The sequence below is a fragment of the Vombatus ursinus genome, unplaced genomic scaffold, assembly GCF_900497805.2.
Source record: "Vombatus ursinus unplaced genomic scaffold, bare-nosed wombat genome assembly UNPS02009062.1, whole genome shotgun sequence".
In the NCBI taxonomy this organism is placed as follows: domain Eukaryota; kingdom Metazoa; phylum Chordata; class Mammalia; order Diprotodontia; family Vombatidae; genus Vombatus; species Vombatus ursinus.
The window spans coordinates 21901172-21922459 of record NW_020948840.1 but is presented as its reverse complement, the minus strand read 5'-3'; the positions used below and the strand labels follow the sequence as shown (position 1 = coordinate 21922459).

The 21288-nt window shown below is 38.9% G+C and overlaps 1 protein-coding gene across 5 annotated transcripts in view; it reads right to left on the bottom strand.

The window, feature by feature from the left end:
- The window catches only part of DTNB (dystrobrevin beta), a 344903-nt gene that overhangs the window by 11674 nt on the left and 311941 nt on the right, over positions 1-21288 (bottom strand). For 3 of the 5 annotated variants that reach the window (XM_027850435.1, XM_027850436.1, XM_027850434.1), the window contains 3 exons: positions 13376-13535; positions 12286-12375; positions 5209-5262 (listed from right to left, as the gene is read on the bottom strand). In XM_027850435.1, the coding sequence (XP_027706236.1) occupies positions 5209-5262; positions 12286-12375; positions 13376-13535 (304 nt within the window). The remainder of the gene's footprint in view (positions 1-5208; positions 5263-12285; positions 12376-13375; positions 13536-21288) is intronic. The other 2 variants (XM_027850437.1, XM_027850438.1) reach the window with 2 other exon arrangements.

The window sequence follows — 21288 nt, the reverse complement described above, 5'->3', positions numbered from 1 at the left end:
TGGCTATTTGTTGAGGATATCAGAGAGGTCATTCTTCACTGGGATAGGCTGGACTAGATGGTCTCTGAGATTTTGTCATTTCCTAATTGCAATTTGTCTATATAAATTGGGGTATATGGAAAGAAACACTGTATTTAAGTAAATTGCATTAGTATTTTGGCTATTTTACTGACTCTAACATTCATTCTTCCTATGTCTTAACTAATCTGCTCTCTCTCTTTCTCTCTCTCTCTCTGTCTCTGTCTCTGTCTCTCTCTCTCTCTCTCTCTTTCTCTCTCTTTTGCATCAATGGACAATAAGCTGATTCACAAGTGCCCAAGATACAAACCTCAGGAAGAGCTGTGGGTCTCTGAGTTCACAACCCTGTCATATTCCAGAATAACCCTCGTAGGGTCATAAAATGCCATGTGCCACACTGCAAAGGGTGCTCTGACAAACTACCAGTGCATGATTGGACTCTGCGCTATGAAAAAAATGTGGCAGGCCCTTTAAATAAACAACGTTCGGCAGGCAGCAGGCCAGGCAAGGACTGGAAATGCTAGAGAAATAGGGGCTGTCAGTTCCAGTAGTTCTGGTTTTATGTAGAAAGAAGAGAAAAAAAATTAGGCAGAGTTGTTCCTTCAAGTACTGTTTTTTGCCTGGAGTCATTTCTTGACAGCTGCTAGGCAGCCTCTAGAGAATTTTACACAGTGGTTAGTCTGCTCTATGGCACAATGGATAAAGTACTAGGCCTGTAGTGAAGAGATTTAGATATGAATTCTGTCTCAGATGCTTATTAGCTGTGTGAGCATAGGTGAGTCACTTAATCTGTCAAACTCTCAGCTTTCTCTTACACAAAATAGAGATAATCATACACGTATAAAGATGGTAATCGGGGGCAGCTAGGTGGCATAGATAGTGCTCTGGCCTTGGAGTCCAGAGGACCTGAATTCGATTCTGGCCTCATACACTTGACACTTACTAGCTGTGTGACCCTGGGCAAGTCACTTAACCCCATTTGCCTCACTAAAAAGAAAAAAAAAAGCTAGTAATCAGTTGAGTCAATTAACCACACACACTCCTCCCCACTTAAAGTAACTAACAAAACACTTTAGCCCTTATATCATGTGAGAACACCTCTAATGAATGAATCAATCAATGACATTAAACTAATATGTGTCCAGTCATACCTTGTTTTCTATAAAACAGCATGCCAGTTCAAAACCCAGTATTTTGGTGTCTGGCAGTTTAGAGCAAAGAACAGTTCTAGCCAAGCCCCTGTTTCTCAGGGACTTTTCTTACTGTACCACCTTAGTAAATACTGGTTTCTAACAGCTAATTAAGTCTGGTGGACTGATATCAACTGATAATCGGTAGAGGGAAGCATACGAGTGGAGGGATTGTGAGCTACTGTATGAGAAAAAACTACTCATAACTCCTCAAGGGTTACCCTAGACCACTGAGAGGTGAAGCCATCCCTGGAATATGGTTTGTGAGTCAAGGTTGGAATAGTAACTCCAAAGCATTTGATACATGTGCATTATCTGCCTCACAGGGTTGTCGTGAGGGAACTGCTTTGTAACCTAAAGTGCTATATAAATGTATATTATTATTATTTGTGTTTAGGGTGGAGTGATGTCTCAGGCTTTTAATTCTATGGTGGTATGTGTCTGTTGAGAACATTTATGGATAATAATAGCTGACACGTATAGTACTTTAAGATTTTACAAAGTGCTTTATGTATATGATCTCATTTGAACCTCACAATAACCCTGTAAATACCACAGGATCAATATGCCCATTTTACAGATAAGAAAACTAGGGATGCTAAGGGATTTGTCCATAAAACAAACAAAAAAAATCAACCAACAAAATCTCCAATCAACTAATAAGTGCCAGAAGGAATTGAATCCAGCCTCCTCGATTCCAAGTCCAGCACTCAACCCACAGAACCATATTGTCTGATATGTGTGAATTTTTTATGTGTATACATTGCAGAACAGGTGCCCATCTGCATTAGCAGAGGTAGTTTTTCCATTAAGAGTACCCAATATCAATGAAACCATAAGTGTGATCTAAAAAATGTTAATTATCTATACCCATATGCACACACTACATCTAGGTAAGTGTGTACATCTGCTTATCAATTTAGGGTACTGTTTGTACACATTTGACTATCACATATGTATATTCTTGAGTGTTTTTGTAGTTGCATGAACATGTATGATATGGGTGGGATTATCTACATTTGTATGCATGGGGGGGAGTGTGCCTAAAATTAAGATGTGTTGTATGAATTGGTCTGGGAAGGTTACCTCAATTTCTTCTTCATTCTCTTCTAAAGCTGCCCTAATTTCTCTGTATCTGATTTGCAAGAGGAATAGGCTTATAGGTTTTTCTTCCTTTTTCTTTCTTGTCTGGATACAATGGCTCTTCAAGCTCTCTCCGGCCTACTTCCTTCCTTCCCTTCCCCTAAACCTTGATGGCTTTTTTCTAGCAGTATCTGAGGAGTGGGGGTGTGGTTTGGGAGTGCAGGGCAACAATCATTCATCTGAATTAAATTAGGAAGCAATGAAAAGTCTGCCCAGAGACTGTTTCTGGACCAACAGGAATCCTGTGTGTTTCTGTAAGAAACATCAACATATGTCAGAAATAAGTCAACTCTCAATTATCCAAGGGAAGATTATCCATGGGAAATCTTTTCAAGTTCTGACATCATAAACCAGAAAAAAAATTACTTCCTTTGCTGACATTCTTGTTGAATTTTACTGTCCTAGCACAGTATAAGTCCTTTTAAGCCTAAATCTTCCTCTTTGGTTCCAAGGAAGGTATAACTGGACAAAAAGGGTAAAGAGAAAGAGGACAAATCCACTTAGGCTTCTTTGCTTTGCCTCAGTAAAGGCTGAATATGTACATCCCATAGAAGGGAGGTGAGAAAAGCCTTGAACAAGAAGACAAAATAGAGAACTTGGAGAACTTTCCAGCTCTTCTTGAGTCATATCATTACCATGTGACTCCATTATTCTAAATACTATAATTCCCCAAAAGTAAAGGCATAGCTATATTCAAATATTAAGTCCATGAATACAAATGGGCTACAGTCTCCACATTTGATTTACACCCAGAGTTTGGGGATCTTGTCAGAAAATGTAACTCATTGAAATGGAAGGAAGTAAGAATCAAGAGAAACTATAGGCCATCGGTCATTTGCAGAAGAAACCCAATTTAAGAGATGGCTTGTAAATGTCTTATTTACTGATGAGAATAGGCTAGTCTCCCATATTTTATCATGGAAACCAACAGGTAACTAATGTAAGTAAAACTGTGTCTAATTGTGACATATCGAAGGATAGTGATCTGCACGGGGCTTGGGGGGAAAAGGGCAAAAAGTAAGAATTTCTAATTTTTTATCCAGTTACATTTTCTCAGGGAAAAAGTTATCCCTTTCCCGCTCTAATTCTATCATTGTATGATCGATGTCTAGTGGACATGAGTATGCTAGTCACAAGGAAAGTGTTTTGTATAATGAATTTGATCTAGTCTGTACATATATATGTATACATATATATACATGAAATCTAGTCTGTACATACATACATATATGTATGTATTCTGAACACTTATAGTGCTACATAGTCTGATCAATTATAGAATTACAGCACTCAGGGTTGGAGGTACCAGCTCATTTTATAGATGAGGAAACTGGGGATCCTGAGAAATCAAGTGACTTGCCCAAGATTATAAGTAGTAGGATTGGAATCTGAACTCAGATTTTCTCAATCCAAAGGAGTCCAAACCATCCAACTGTGCTTGGTTTCCATATTCACCAACACACCTGGGATTACTCATTCATTTTCCTAAATATTTCCATGTGAGGTAGGGAATAGACTGGATAGCTGAGGGGCACTGAAAAAGCCCACTCCCCTTATAAATTTATACATTGGATTTCTGGTTTATCGTCAGTTGAGTTAGAGTGAATCAGTCCCCTAGAGCATTAACACCTCCAGAGGAATTGATAAAATGGAGTTCCTGAATAGGAAAAGCTGAGAACCACACCCTGCAATCATGTTAGACATCCATGAGTCTCTGACTGAATGGTCAGTTGAAGTCACCTCCTCTTTTTCAATACCATCTCAACTACCACAAACACAGACATTCCAAAACCAAAGAGAACTAACTTATTTTTGGATTATCTGTAACTAGAGCTCCCCCTCATTTTGGTGGATAACCAAGAGTTGACTGTATCCAAACTGACCACTTGTTCATTAAATATTGATAAGAAGTGCAGGTTAACTTTGTGGTACCTATGATTCTGATCACACAAATTCAGGAATTTAAGCCCTCACAAGGGCCAGCAGTGCCTCATTCTGCCACTCCCTTTGTTCTTCTACAGAATGGGTTTCCTCAAGATATTAGCCACTGGTTTTTCTAGTTAGGAAGCATGAGAATGAATTAAAGCATATGTCATGGGAGGTTGAATATTTGGGGGCTTTTATAAAACCAGGATCCAAGAAGCCCCATTACTGACATTGGTACAATCTACTAATGATACAGCTATAGGAGGAGAAGGGCAGATGGGCACATATCTACAGATAGAAGGTACGATGGAGCACATAAACAAAACAGCACTTACGTTCACTGTTACTTTTCTACTATAGCAGTCTTTTCTGCCAGGCTTTCAAGGTCTTCCACAATCTGGCTCCTCTGTACAAATCAAGCTCATTTACTTCTAGAATGTCCTCTGAATCTCCATGTGGATTTCCCTCCGTCCTCATGTCCACTCATCTAAATTCTATCCATCCCCCAAGGTCCAGTTCAATTTCCAGCTCCTCTATGAAGCTTTTGGTGACTACAGCTCACATGGGCTTCCGTTTGCACTTATAATCCAAATCACAGTTGAGCACTGAAGTATTCCCTAATTGTTTCATGTGTGTAGTCTGCTACTGTTTCTGAATAGAGTATAAACTGATTGAAGGAAGAGGCCATATCTGATATTTCTTTGATATTTTTGCCTTTCCTCTGGCTCCCCCATACCTCAATAATATCTAGCACATGGATGGTCATGTAGGAGGCTCAGCATTTAAATGCTTGTGGATGTGGTGCTATCATGGGCTTGGGAAAGTTGCAGTAGGGAGAGAAGCACAGAGGAGGAGAAGCGAGATATATGCTTCATGGGATGTATGGTTTTGACTTTCTTCTAGGCCAAAGGACCTGCCAAGCTGACTTTACCTCTGTCTGTCTTATTCTGTGTCTTCTCCTTCTCTTCCTCTCCACCTTCCTCTGCTGAAAAAATAGAAGTCCAAGAAGGCTGATGACCCTTCAGCACAGTGAGCAGCACAGAAGGAGCAGGGGAGTGACACATTGGGTTGATGAGCCCTGTGTAAGGGTTTGTAACTACAGGTTGTGAGGCTTGCTCGGTGGAGGTGTGTTAACATAGTGTGTGTGTGTGTGTGTGTGTGTGTGTGTGTGTGTGTGCACGCATGCATGTGGGTGTAGTGTTGGTATAAATTTACCACCAATCCTCTTCATCAGAAATTAACAGAAATCACACTTGGCTATGATGTACAGAACTTTACTGCTGCTCTGCTACTGGCTCATCTTGAGGATCTTTGTTCTTCCTAAAAGGAATATTCTATCCTCTTCTCTTGGAGCAGTATGAAATTCAATTGCATCTGAATGAAGCCTGGAGCTTACTAAGGGCCAGTATATGGCCCCCTCTGACTGATAACTAGACTAGTGATTTATAAGAATACACTGAGTAAAAAAAAATAAACTGAACCATCTTCACTTATCCTGATGAAAAATTGCCATCAAACAGCTAAATAATGTTTATAGGCTTATAGATTTAGAGCTGGAAATGACTCCACAGGTCATCAGGTTCGACCTTCTCATTTTATAGAGGAGGAAACTGAGGCCCAGAAGCATCAAATGGCTTGTCCAATGCTTTAGAGATAATAAATGAAAGCACAGAATCAGAACGAAGGTCCTGTAATTCCAAATCCAGTGATTTGACCATTGTACCACACTGCATCCTCCAATGTGGGGTCAGCTTATGAAGGTCTTGAAATCCAGACAACAGATGTTAAGATACCACGGTAGGAAACAGGGAGTCATTGCAGGTTCTTAAGTAGAGGAATAACATGATGAAAGAGATGTTGGATGCAGATCAAAGTATGTCAGAATAGGAAAAGACCTTAGAGAGATCACTTCATTTTACAAAAGAAGAAACTGTGTCACAAAGAAGTGAAATGCCCAAGATTACACAGAATTATAGTAATATGTGAGGTGGGTTAGAAGGATAAACTGGAAGTGGAGGTGGTCAATAATGTTATCGCAGTAACTCAGATGATGAAAGTAGTGAAAGAAGAAATGGAGAGAAGGGATGGATATGTGTAGGCATGACCTCAGACAAAATTCTGAAGTAAACAAGTACAATAAACCTTATGTTAGAAGCTCTGATGAGACATTAAGAACCTGAGTACACTTTGGGGGATTCCTTATCTCTCTTGCTGATAGCCATATATTGAAGGTACTCAAACTGTCTCTACAATGGATGGACCATTCCAGGAATCAGAGGGACCCTTCCAAATGAGTCATATGTTCCCAGACCCATCTAAACTGCAGGGTCCAAGGAGGGAGGGCTTGTAGCCAAGATGTTGCCTTCTCTTTACCTCCTCTTCACATCTTTGCCTTTACCAGTACTTGGGGGGTCAACTAAGCCACTGGCTACAATAAGCAGCTCCCTGAGTACCAACAAAAGCTATTTTCCTTCTCTATTGGTGCTAAGGCTTCAGAGTTGCTATTTGGGAAGTATAAAGAACAGGACCCTGCCACACCTATTAACCAAATGATCTATAGCTTTCCTTGAGATTAAGGCATATTTGGAAACATATTTTTGAGGAAAACAAGGATCTCAGGTCATGCTTTGGTTTGCTTGTGCAAGGTTAAAGGTTGGTTATAATGGATATTATCTTGCTGTGACCCTATTCAATCCAGTCTCATTTCAAGCTACCCTGGCTTCAGTGGGGCCAGTCTGAAAGAATTCCCTCAAACAACACAAACATAGTTTCTTCCTTCCGTCTCCGTGAATTCTCACTATGGTACCTCCAGTCAGTGCTAAGGACATCAGGGAGTTCGAATAAGAATATTAGGTGATGGTTACAGTAAGAGACATTGCTTAGCCAATACTTTTTTTTTGTCAGAATCTATGTTTCCTTTGTGTCACAAAAGCAGTTATTTTTAAACCAAATTCTCCTGCTGCTCTTGATCTAGCTTTTCTGCTTAATTATTATGGCTGGTTTGGACAAAGCTCTAAAGCTCCTTCAACCGGAACTCACTTGACTTTGTTTTTTTTTTTTTTGTATGAAACATCATTCACTGTGTTCTGAATTTTACCTTTTAATTAGCTGTATGGAAAGTTTATCAGTAAAGTCTTTGTCCAAATAGAAATTTAAAAAAAAGGAACAGTCACCTCAATATTCTCTTATGACCTTTTAAAAGATCATAATACCTAGAATAGAAGGGGAAAAAATTTTCCTATCTTTAATTCATCCTCAGTCTCCATTCTTCCTTTCATCCTGGAATGAAACACAGCAGTAGCCTTTCCAGTGCCATGGACAAAGGGGAAAGTTAATAAATATATTTTTGATAATAGTAAACTTGGAAGGTCATCTAGTCCATGCTCATGCTTCTAGTAAGACTCAACCCAATAATTCAACCTAAACTATTCCTAACAGGTAAATATCTATTCTAAGGGTAGGTCACCTGAGGCAGTACTTGGTGTCCCTTTACCTCCTCTCTCTTTTCTTGGACAGGGGCCATTCCTGTGACACCACTTCTACTTGTTTCATTGCTCCTTCTCATTTGCTGGCTTATTATCCACATGCTCCCTAATTTTGAGGCATTCCTCAAGTCTTTGTTGTACAAACCCTACTCTTCTCTCTCTGCACTCATTTGCTTGATATCCTCAACAACATGCATGGGTTTAATTCTCATTTCAATGTAGATGACTCATAGATCTATACATCTAGATCCAGTATCTCCCTGGAAATTTAGTCCCTCTTCCCCAGTTGCTTATTGGACATTTTAAATTGGATGACCTGGAGACTTCTCAAATTCAACATGTCCAAAACTGAACTCATTACCCTCTTCTAAACTTTCCTATTTCTGTTAAAGGCATCAATATCCTTCCACCTTCCCCATTTCATAACTGTTTTATCCTCAACTCCTCATTTTTCTTCATCTTACATATCCAATCAATGGTTAAATATTGCCATTTTTACATCTACAACATCTTGAATCCAACCTCTTCTCTCTACACACATAGCTAGCACCTTAGTTCAGACTCTTATCACCTTTTATCTGTCTGCATTATTGGAAATAGCTTCCTGATTGGTCTCCCTGCTTCAAGTTTCTCACAAGTCTAGCCCATCCTACACACTGCTGCCAAAGTGATTTTCCTTAAATGGAGATCTGACCATGCTACTCCCCTACTCAATGAATTCCAGTGGCTCCCTCTGAACTATAGAATAAAACAGAAACTCTTCTATTAGCCTTTTAAAAATATTCTAAGTTCCAATTTGATTTTCAATCCTGTACTATTTACCTTCCTCCACTTAATGAGAAGGCAAGAAAACAAAACCTATTACAAATATGTACAATCATGCAAAACAAATTCTTGTATTAGCTATGTCCCTCCTCCCAAAAAATAAAGAAAAAGAAGAAAATATATTTCAATTTGCACCCTGAATTCATCAGCTCTCTATCTGGATGTGGATAGTATGTTTCATCATGAGTCCTTTGGAATTGTGATTGGTCATTGTTGTTAATCAGAGTTACTAAGTCTTTAAAAACTGATTATCTTTACAATATTGCTGTAACTATGTAAACTGTTCTCCTGGTTCTGCTCACTTCATTTTATCAGTTCATACAATTCTTCCTAGGTTGTTCTGAAATCATCTCCTTTGTTAGATGGTAAAGTCCTTCACAACCTATCTTTCCAGCCTCAAAGAACATAACTAAAAACATAACATAACGTCTATATACTCTATTAATCCAGCCAAACTAGGAACTCTTTGTTCCTCACATAAGACACTCTATTTTCCATTTCCATGCCTTTTCAGTCTCCATCCCATATGCTTGGAATACATTTACTCCTTAACCTCTACCTCACTGAATCTCTTTCCCTTCAAGCAGCTTAAATACTACTGTCTATATGAAGCATTTACTGGTCTATCAACTACTTAGTGCCCTCTCTCCCAAACTATCTTGTATTGAATTTCTTTGTTTTTCTTCATATTTATTCTATAGGTGTGTATATGTTTGTATACATATCTTCCTTTAGAGTGCAAGATCCTTAAGAATAGGGATTGTATTTAATCCCCAGAGTCTAGTACAATACATGGCACATAGTAGGTACTTAATAAATGCTTGCTGATTGATTGACCAAATGAGACAGTGTATATAAGGCATTTCTTGAATCTCAAAAGGCTTTATGAATGTCAGATATTATGGACAAGTCCAAACTTTCAGAGCCTCCTTTCTTATCTGTAAATGGAGAACAAGGGAAGGGAAGGGAACCTCTGCTTCATGAAGCTGTTTTGAGTAAGTAACCTTAGTAAACTACAAAGTGATACCTAAATGTGAGATATGCTCATAACTTTTATTAATGAAATTAGTAATAAGAATAATTCTTGTACTATATTAAAAACTCAACTGCACAAATGCAGAATGGGGAACAACTGGATTAATGTCAGTTCATATGGAAAGTATCTAAGGGTCTAATATCTAAGGGTTGTCTACAATCTCAAATTCTGACAGAAAGACTGTAGGAAGTATTTCTATGGATTGCAAGTCTTTGGCAAGAAATCAAAGCATGTGGTGACCCAAGGGGTATTCTCATGATTTCTACCATTGGAAGGTAGGTGCTTCAGAAGAGAAGGCAAGATAGGAATTGAAAAGCTAGTTAAGAAAGTGGTATCTGAGAAAGGAGGACTTATGGACTATGGCTTAAAATATAGGAATTATTAGACAGGAATGGAGCTCACCTAACAAAGGGCTAATGAGGCCATATTTGTTTGATGTCTTAGAAATAAATCAAAACTTCAAAGTGAAAAGGAAAAAACAAACTGCCTAGGCATATCCAAGCTGGATACCACAGTCACTAAAATGAAGGAAGAACAGTAGCAGAGATGTCCAAATATTTGTAAGAGACAAAATCCAAGAAAGAGTACACAGTACAACTCACGGCTTGAGATATTTATATGCAAATTCACAAAGTACAGATAAGCAGAATGGACTAGAGATCCTAACAGAAAGAGGTCATTTTAACCTTATACAAACACTAAAACTTGGTGGGATGAAGCTCATGATAGGAATATGGTTGTGGAAGGCTATACCTGGTTCAAAAAGGTAAAAGTAAGTAAAAGGGTAGGGATAGCGATGCAGTAGTATTGTATGGTAATTAGATATATTCACTTGAAGAAATCAAGGAATGAGAGAATGGTTCCATAAATGATAAGAGGTCTCAAGATCATGCCATATAAAGATAAGGACCTAAAGATGGAAAAAAGTAGACTTGTAGGAGGTTAGGAGGATAGGTTCTCAAGTATGAGAAGGACTGTTACATGGAAAAGGGAATAGACTAGTTCTACTTGGCTTCAATTAGAGCAATAAAAAAAAAGTAGAATGGGCTGCCCAAGGAGGGAGAGGAGTTTTTTTCATTGGAAGCATTCAAATGAAGGCTGGATGACCACTTGCCTAATATGTTTGTAGGAGGAATTCTTGTTCAGGGATTATATGGCACCTAAGGTCCTTTTAACTCCGAAATTGTGATTCTATGAGAGAAAGCAGCTAGGTTGTAAAAACTGTAGAAGAAGTGGAAGTTAGTGGGATAACCAGTTTATTTAGTAATTACTAAACATATAGCAGTTAGATAACTCATCTATTCTTTAGAGGAGTGGAAAAAGACAATCACCAAAATTTAGTTTCTGATGGACAATTTTGAATGTCAACTAATTGTTCCTCCTTTAGTTTATACCAAATCAAGTGGAAAGGAAAAGAAGGGGCTAAAAGTCTCTGGTAGATTGCTTCAAGAGCCAAGAGAAGAGAAAACAACCAAAGAAGAAAATAAGCATTATACTGTGAAGGAAGAAGCCAGGTGGAATTCTTTCTTTCCAAGTGAAGTCAGATTGGAGTCGGGGAGTCAAATACGGAAATGCAGAGGAATCAGCAGGATAGTGGAGCTGAAAGAGCACCAGATAAAATGTATTTGCCTGGAGCCTTGATTGCTGACTCTGTCACTTACTATCTGTGTTACCTTGGACAAATCATATCCCCTCTGTGGACCTTTCTTTCCTCATTTGTAACCAGAGATGGTTGGACTACATGATGTTTAAATTCCCTTCCAACTCTTTATCTATGATCTTAGAAATGGCAACACTATCTCTTTAATCAGGGTAACTAGAAGCTGCAGTAGCCTGGGGAAAAAATGATCAGAAGCTTTTGTCATTAACCTGGATTAATGATGTTGAGCTGTCCTCAAAGCAGGGTCCAAATCCAAGTAAAATTTATAGTGAGTTAGTTCTATTCAAGCCGAGAGGAAAAGCAAGGTTAAATTAAGCAGCAGTTAAGAAGGGTTATGAATCAGTAAGTAAGGTACCTAAACGTAGCAAGTTGCTTACTTCAAAAATTATTATTCTAACTTCTATACCCTATTTATAGATGTTTTGACAATACCAGGTAACGCCTATACTTAGCTGTTTTGATATCATTTGTTATTGGAAAAAGTTTGAGTGAAAAGGCATACTATTCTATATTTTTTAGTTAACACAGGAAACCAAATTGTTCAGACCATGAGGCCCTAGACAAAGCACCACTGTCCACCCATGGCCAGCTTACCCTGACAGCACGTCAAAGACCTGGGAGGAAATAAACAACCTCCTGGTTAGCCTAGACTTGCAAACTCAAACTTGTAATGGTAAAGGCAAATATGAGTGTCTTTCCACATTTGTTTTGTATATTCATTGTATATTCATTTTTGTCTTTATGAATTATCAAAACATTAAATTTGTGCAAAATGTACAAGTATCTCAATAAAGACATGTGGGTGCTGGACACTGACAGGTAAGAGACCACATGTTTGAGGAAACAAACAAGAGTGGTATGTCTGATGGGATAAAGTTTACCCTCACTTAATTGGAAATCCTTCACCAAGGAGCTCACTCACATAGGATTTGTAATGAAGTTAGAAATGTGTATGTGTAAGAGGGTGATGTGGCAATATGGGGCTGGAGCTCTGGGCTTCACCTGAATGGAGTTCCTTCACCAGAGATGACATGGTGTTGGTGATGGAATCAGCAGCCACAAGCAGATCATTTCGGAGGTTTCTCCTTGTACCTGAGGGGAGTCAGAGCAGATGGCGATGCCAGAGTGGGCATGGAGAGGAGATATCCAGGTTGATGAGCCACTTCTGCAAGGTCCCAAGACATAGCCACAGAGGTGCTGAGAGGTGCTGGCAACATCAATGCCATCTGCTTCCAGCCACAGAAGGTGGGTGCTCTGAAGCCTGATACTGCATCTCAGGATGGCAGTATACCAGTTTGCTGGATGCAGTTTACCAGATACCCACACATGCTAGCCTCATTCCATATGCCCCTTTCAGACAAATAGCAGACTCCTGCCACCTCTGTTCTCTGGTGCTAACTATATCAGAGAAGGTCCAGCACTGGGCCTATGGCACAGTGGTTTTTGGCATCTTTGGTTGGACTTTTTTTATACCAGTGCCCCTTCCAACTTCTCAAAGGGTCACCACCCAATCAATCCAGCACTTGCTGTTGCTGCTGTTCTGCTACTAACATCCAGTTCCCTAGGAGAACTAGTCTATGCCAAATTTATAATTGTGCCATCTTCAGCAGGTCTATGCAGGATGTGGAATACAGATGATATATGTTAAGAATACTGCCCACAGACCCAGCTATTTGGTCTGTTTTGAGCCTTCCCAAGGCAGGACATCACTTTGACAGACATCTACCATATGCCTTCCATAGGAAGGAAGCAGAGCCCAAATGACAAGAAGCACGTCTCTCCTAAAGAGAAAGGAGATGTCAGGATCCAAACCTTTGGATTGGCACTTAGTCCAAGTCTGGGAGGCCTCTCCTACATGTGTGTACCAAGACTGTATTGTACTGCTTATATTTAGTACTTTCAATTTCAGGTAAGTCTATCTGAAAGTAAAATACTCTGGACCAGTTCTTTGGGTCAATTTATTTACAATTCATATGAAGGTTTCAATATTTAAAACTCAGACTAAAAAAAGGACTGGAGAAGTCTCAAGAGTGTTCTTGCATGTGGTTCCCCAACCCCCTTCTTTCCATTGTGCTCTACTATTGAAACTTACCTTGTGCAAAGGCTTCCTGGATGTCTCCCCCAACTCCACTCAGGGAGTCCTGTGGCCCGTGAGTAGGGGTAGACCCAGCAGATGTTGAACGGACAGGCATGGGCATTGGGCGGCCACTTCCATGAGTTGGAGATGTGTGTGGGGATCCTGTAGCCTGGGCCTAGGAGAAACAAAGACATGAAACAGGTTATCCCTGAGACTCTGTTGTCTTAGTTCTTTGGAGAGGGAAAAGACCCTATCTTGGGTCACTGCTGTGAACCAATGAGGCAGCAACTCAGTAAAGGACTGTGGCAGAAATTTACATTATAGATGAGTCTGAGAACAAGTCAGACTACCCCCGAGGGACTGGAGAAGGGCAGGCAAAGATAAAAGAAAAAGAGAAGTAAGAGAGGAAGCAGGGATTAAAACATAAACTGGAGGGAAAGGATAGGAACAGCACAAAATGGGGATTTAGAGGTAGCAGTCTGAGGTTAGAGGTGGTCTTCAGGTAGACAATGAAAAGAATATATGGGTCAAAGGTAGAAGAAGGATGGTACAAGTCATCACAAAACAGGCTATGCTGCTGAGAATCTATGTGCGAGGAATTCAGCTCCACAGAAGCCAGAGCTCAGCATGTCTGTCATGGTGAACACAAATGCAATGAGTCTCTGATGAAACCAGGAAAGTAGGACATAAGTGAGAGCTGGAGTTGCTAAGTAGAAATCGACTCGTGACGTGGGAGGGCCCACAGGAAGTTTGTGAGAAGGTTTGGTGCAATGGGGATGACATATAGAAATAAGGTCAAAAATAAATAATCCCCACTCCCACTCTATCCCAGTGACCACTCTCTAGGGCCCAGGGTCTGAGCTCTGTTGCTGTTCAGAGAAAGAAATGCAGAGCTTGGAATATTGGCCAGGACCTTCTAAGGAAGTACAACTGGGAAAAACTAAGTCATGGGGAAAGGTTATGATTTGAGCATCTCAGAAAGACAAACACAGAAGGATCCTGTCTCGGATAGGTTACATCTATGACCCTAACCTGACATCACATTAATCATCATCAGAGCTTCAACCTGCAAATGGTTCTGGGCTAGTCCCCAAGCTAAACATATGATTTTTTATAGCAAACAGAATCACAAAATTTTAAGAATTGAGGGTAGAGGGCCTTTAGAGGTCATTTAATCAAATCTTTTTATTGTACAAATTCCCGCTATAAAATCTCTTGAAGTTGCTGGGAACTCATTCCTTTACCAGATAGGCAATCCCTTTATGGAATAAATGAATAAACAAATGAAAAAGCATTTATTATTATATGATAAGCTCTGAGGATACTCATAGAAAAAGCAAGACTGTCCCTGCTCTCAACAAGCTCCCACTCTAAATGAGTGAGAAAATACAAAAAAGAAAATTCAGACACAGGGTATATAGAAAGTTCCAGAAGCCCTAAAGATTTAGCTTTGGGTATGCGGCAGCACCCAAGGGTTCTAGGTTACTTCATTAAGTCAGATGACAGTGCTGATGGTCTGGTCTAGAGGATATAGAGGCAGAGAAGATGGTAAGGCCAATAGGAGCTAAGGGAAGTAGTGTCCCTGCCTCTTGTTCAACTCTGGGCCCAACTTGTCCATCTGCAGTTTCCCCCAGATAGACAAATTCCATAGGGTGCTCTCAAAGTGCATGTTGAAGTAGGGGCCATAGACATTTTTAATCCACTTGTAGAATATATGGTCAAACTCCTTTGAGGGATTAGGTGCAGTGGATAGAGCACTGGGCTTGGAATCAGGAAGACTCATCTTCATGAGTTCAAATCCAGCCTCAAACACTTACTAGCTGTGTGATCCTGGGCAATTTATTTAATCCTGTTTTTCCTCATCTGTAAAATGAGCTGGAGAAGGAAATGACAAAAAACTCTAGTATCTTTGCCAAGAAAACTCCAAACAGGGTCATGAAGAGTTAGACACGACTGAAACAAGTGAACAACAGTAGCAAAGATCTCTTCTAGAAAGTTCTGCAATGTTTAATGCAATCAGTGCAACGTCCTCCACAAATGAAGCAGTTTGTAGATCTCACAATTCCAAAATCCTTCTTTGACAAGGACTGTATTCTGGCTCTACTCCATCACTATTGTGAATACTTTTGATGAGTATACATTTCTCTGTTTTATGCCTTACCTGGTATTTATTATCAGAGGAATGTTAAATAGGGTTATTTATATTGCTTTACCTTCCAAGGAATCTTAAATGATTTTGACATGAGGGATGGGAGAAACCTTATTGTAACAGTCTGGAAAGCAGCATTTTGTTTTACTGAATTAAATGCTCCCTCCCTGCCTCCCGCCAATCAACAACAATAAGCACATTGGGAGCGGGCACAAACTACAGAATGGTGAGGTGCACATGTAGAGGACATGTGTGGTGAAGTGACAGTAACTCACAACTCCCAGTTACTGGAAGTCTTTTTCTCCCTTCATGGAGTCCTTGTGAAGTACCTTGAGGTGTAGTTCTCTACTGGGCTCCAAGGGCTGGTGTCTTTGTAGAGTCTATAATAAACTCTTTTCTCCATCATAAGAGATCATGCTCATAAGAAGCTGCCTTTTCTCAATTAAGTGTTGTATTCTACTTGTCCAATTTTTCTATTCCCAGCTGGACGCACTATGTGCTACTGGCTCAGTCTCTCTGTTGACATGATTAATAGGGGTGGGGTGGGGAGGAAAGAGTAAGAAATTCTCTCTTCTCCTCCCCCTCTAAGGGTTATTCTCTCTTGGGGCTTAGCTCTAACTCTTGAACAAGTATTCTTTAAACTGGAATTCTTCTACTGCTAGACAACAAAAACTAATTCACTGTCTGATTGACTGACTCCAAACTTACTTGATGTTTTTTAGATGTAGTTTGAAGTGTGATCTACTTGAACCAATTGCAAGATATTTCCTGTTTCCTGTATGGGGTCGCTGTTTTTATCCAATGGCCAAAACCTCTCAAATTGATTAAGGACTAATTCACAAGTAAATTTATGCTTCTGATTGATTGATTCCATCAAGGGGTGTATGTGTGTGTGCGTGCGCGCATGCGTGCGCCTGCACATGTGTTTTTTTGTTAACTGGATTGGGTGAACTAGTATCCCACCCTTATATCTTGCTAGAGTATGTCCTTGAGACATTTAGATGACCCTCAAAAAGACTGCATAAAGATGGGGGAGTAAGCATATAGGTCAGTAGTTACTGAGGTTATCTTGCAGGTTTTTTTCTGATATTAATAAGGTCTAATTTTTTTCCATGCCTTTGCTATCTTTTACTTCTTTAGATATCCTGTATATTGTTCCCTTAACACCCTCACAATTGTGTTATCTTCAGAATTAATAAATGTAGATGACAATATTTATCAAATGAACAGAACATTCTATGTGTTAGATGCTACAGATAGTAGAAATATATGAATAATATTTATACATATGAAACAATATTTTGCCTCAAGGAGTTACATTCTAGCCGGGTAGAAAAACATTTATTCAAATACCTATGATACAAATCAATATATGATAAATGCTGAAAAATATATAAATAAGGAACTCTAAGAGAAGAAGGAACACTTTTGGGTTCTCTCTTATAACACTTACTGTTTATACAATTAACTTGGCAACTGCTCTTCATAATCCGGTGCTCACCCACTTTCCAGTCTTCTTACATCTTATACTCCATTTTTCTCATCTACTCTGTGATTTAGTAACACTGTTTTGCTTGCTGTCCTTGAATAAGACATTCCATCTCCTGACTCTGGGCATTGTTCCTGACTGTCCCCCATACATAGAATGCTTTCTGTCCTCTCCTCTGCCTCTTGTCTTCCCTGGCTTCCTTCAAGTCCCAGATAAAACCCCACCTTCAACAGGAAGCCTTTCCCTATCTCCCTTAATTCTAGTGACTTCCCTCTCTGTGATTACCTCTAATTTATCCTGCATATAGCTTGTTCGTACATAGTTATTTGTATATTGTTCCCCATCCTCTGCCCCACATTAGACCACGAGCTCCTCTGAGAGCTGAGACTGTCTTTGACCTTTCTTTGTATCCCCAGCACTTAGTGCAATACCTGGCACATAGTAGGTGCTTAATAAATGTTTACTAATTGGGAGCTGTCTTATAGAGTTGTACATTATTGTACATAGTAGGGTGTTAATAAATGTCATTTTACTTTTCCAATGTCTATGCTGGCTCCCCAACTGTAGGCACTCTTTTTTTTTTTTTTTTTACACTTCTACATTTCCTTTCTCTCTCTCAGAGGAAGAAGAGCACCATGCACACAGCAAACATTTAATGAGTATTTATTGATTTCATTTGGTATAGAAGTTATTCTCCCTGAAAATCCTGCTAGGGATTTCTAGAAGCACAAGGGATGGTAGGGGGAAAAAAAGCAAAAAAAAATTTTAAAGTAGGTCTCAATAACTGAAGTGTAAATATTTTATGAAAGTAGTTGTAGACATGAGACTAGAGTGATGGGGGTCTACGTCTGCACACAGCTGATTCTCTGAGTTTATAGCACATGGAACCAAATCACTCCACCTTTAGTTTGAGAAGGACCAGATCATATCCAGTAAGCTTGCTACAGAACACAAACTTTTCAAAGGAAAATAAAGACTTAAAGGGGTCATTATCAATGACTCAGGATATGAACCTAGCTGGTAGTGGAAGAGTCAAAACTGAGAAATACTGGTAGAATTCTTCAATTTTATCAGGGCAGACTTCACACATACCTGGTTCTGTTCCTTTCAGAATCAAGTGACTTTGTAGGTGCTAATATTCTAAAATGGCTATTATATATGGAAATGTTTTACATGATTGCACATGTATAACCTATATCAGATTGCTTACCACTAAAGGGAGTGGGGAGAGGAGGGAGACATGGATAGAATCTGAAACTCAAAATAAAACAAAAAAAAGAACATTAAAAATTGTTTTTACATTTAAGTGGGGAAAAAATAAAATATCATTAAAAAAAGGCTATTATAGGTCCTGTACTCATCAAAGCTATCATACCATATATAATTCTCATGAGTGCTAGAGTAATGGACATGAAGAGATACTCCAATAAGTGAAAATATATCAAGACTTTGGAAACATTAGCTCATAACTTGAGATGTGGAGGTCTGAGAAATGACCTCTGGAGTGCAGGTTAGAACCAATCCAGTAAGAGGCCATTCTATTAACCAAAGAATTCTCATTCTCCAGCCTTTCTATCCTGGATACCTCTGCCTTGTGGGCCCTCTCTTCTGATTTGTGAGGTGGCCTGGACCACCATTTCATGAAGCACATACATCTCTAATTCCCGGGATTAATTATAGTGTCTATGCAGATGACTTGCAGATTTATATACATTCAGCTCTAGTGTCCTCCTGAGAGGGAGGATGGAACTGGGTGTCCCATAATAAACTTAAATTCAATCAATTTTTTAAAAATTAAAACTTATTATTTATTAATTTTTAATAGAAAATAGAAAAAAGTCAAATTTTAATTCAACATTTTTTCTTTTTTTTAAAAGACATGATTTTTATTGAACATTTGTAAGACCCACTTTCACATTATTACAAATACCTTATAATAAAAAAAATCAGCTTTAAAAAAAGTACATTTTCCTGGATTTATCATTTCAACATTTTTCAATGAATAAAAATTTTTCTCTCTCCTACTTTCTCCCTCCATTAAAAGCAAAAACAAAGCCAAATCTTTTTTTAAACAAATATTGCCAAACAAAACAAATTTGTTCACTGATCATGTTCAAAAAATATGTCCATTATCTGTCCTCTGGAATTGTAGTTGGTCACTTGGTGTTCCTAAGTCTTTCAAAGTTGCTTGTCTTAAACAACCAAATGACAAATCACAATTCCAGAGGGCTCATGATAAAACATGTTACTCAGAACTCCAGAGTGATGGACTCTGACAGTAGATTGAGGTATCTATTTTTTTTTGACATGGCTAATGCAGGAATTTGTTTTGCTTGACTACGTACATTAGTGATGGATTTTGTTTTTCTTGCTTTTTCAGTGGGGTAGGAGAGAGAATTGCGAGGGAGTGAATTTGGAGGTGAAAATGAAATAAAATTGAATTAAAAAATAAACAAAATTATTTGTCTCTACAGTGTTGTAAAACTTAACATGTCCAAAACAGAACTCATTATTTGTACTGCATTCTCTTGCCCTCTTCTGAACTCCCCTATTACTACTAAGGGCACCACTGTCCTCAGCCAGTCACCCAGGTTGGCCACTTTGGAAACCTCCTGGAGGCTTCACTTTTATTCACCCCTCCTATCCAAATGGTAGCCAAATCTTACTGTATCTACCTTCATAGCATCTCTTGTATATATCCCCTTCTCTCTACTCACACAGCTCCACCATAGTCCAGTCCATTACCTCTCACTTGGATTACTGCGACAGTCTGATTCCTTTCTCTCTCCACACCAATCCATCATCCATATAGTTGCCAAAGTGATTTTCCTCAAGTTTTCCTAAAGCATAAGTCTGACCATGCCATGCCATACCCTTCCCTTCCCCCCAACTCAATAAATTCCAGTTACTTTTTATTACCACTAAGATCAAATACAAAATCTTCTATTTGGCATTTAAGGCTCTTAACCTTGATCCCTTCCTACATTGCCTGTCTTCTCATACTTTACTCTTCTTCATGCATTTGAAAGTCCAGTGACATTGGCCTACATACTGCTCCTCATACATTCTCCATCTCACATCTCTTTGCTTTTACATTGGCTGACCTCATGCTTGAAGCATTTTCCCTTCTCACCTCTATCTTCTGACTTCTTTGGTTTCTTTCAAAATTCACTTCAATGCCACCTTTTGTAGGAGGCCTTCCTGGTTCCTTCTGCCATGTGAACAAATATTTCCTTCTAATGTTACCTTCTTTTTACTCTGTAATACACGTACCTATTTATTTATATGTTGTCTCCTCCATTAAAACATAAATTCCTTCAAAGAAGGGGCTATTTTTGCCTTTCTTTGTATCCCTAGCACTTAGCATGGGGCCTGGCATATAGTAAGCACTTAATAGTACTTATTGATTTAATCAATTGATATCAAAAGCAGAATTCTTTATCTCTCCCTCAAAATCCAGTCCCCTCTTCTTAGTTTCCACTTTTTCTGTCAAGTATAGCACCATTTTTCCAATTACCTAGGTTCATAACCTCATTGTCACCTTTCACTTCTCATTTTTACTCACCCTAAATATTCAATCAGTTTTCAGATCTTGTTAATCCTACCTCTGCCACATCTTTCAGGAAACCAGCCTCATCCCTCCCTGGACTACAGCCACAGCCTCCTTATTAACTTCCCTGCCTTGTCTCTCCTCATTTCAAGTCATTCTATACATGGGTTCAGGTCTATTCAATAAACTCCAGTGGTTCCCTACTACTACTACTGCTGCTGCTGCTGCTGCTAATACTACTAAGAGCTAACATTTATATTGTGCTTTAAGGTTTGCAAAATGCTTTATTTATTATCTTATTTAGTCTACTAGCATTCCCATTTTATAGATGAAGAAATTAAGGCTCAGAGAGCATGAAATGACTTGAGCATGATTATACAGCTACTAAGTGTCAGAGATAGCATTCAAACACAGGTCTTCTCCAACTCTGAATCCAGTGTTATTTTTATTGTGCCAAGCTGCTTTTCTTTAATCACCTCTAAGGTCCTTACAATTTGATTAATTTATGACTCTGGCAATAGCCTCCTAACTGGTCTCCTTACTTTCTGTCTCTTGCCCTTCTAATTCATGCCCTATACAACGAGGCCAGATTAAATTTCCTAATTCATAGGCATGATTTGTTATGTAACTCTACTATTCAAAAATCTATTGAACAATGAACAATGACCTCCCATTTATTACCAAAATCTAAACTCCTTAATCTAGCATTTATAGCTACTTTATCTCATTACTTCCCTTCA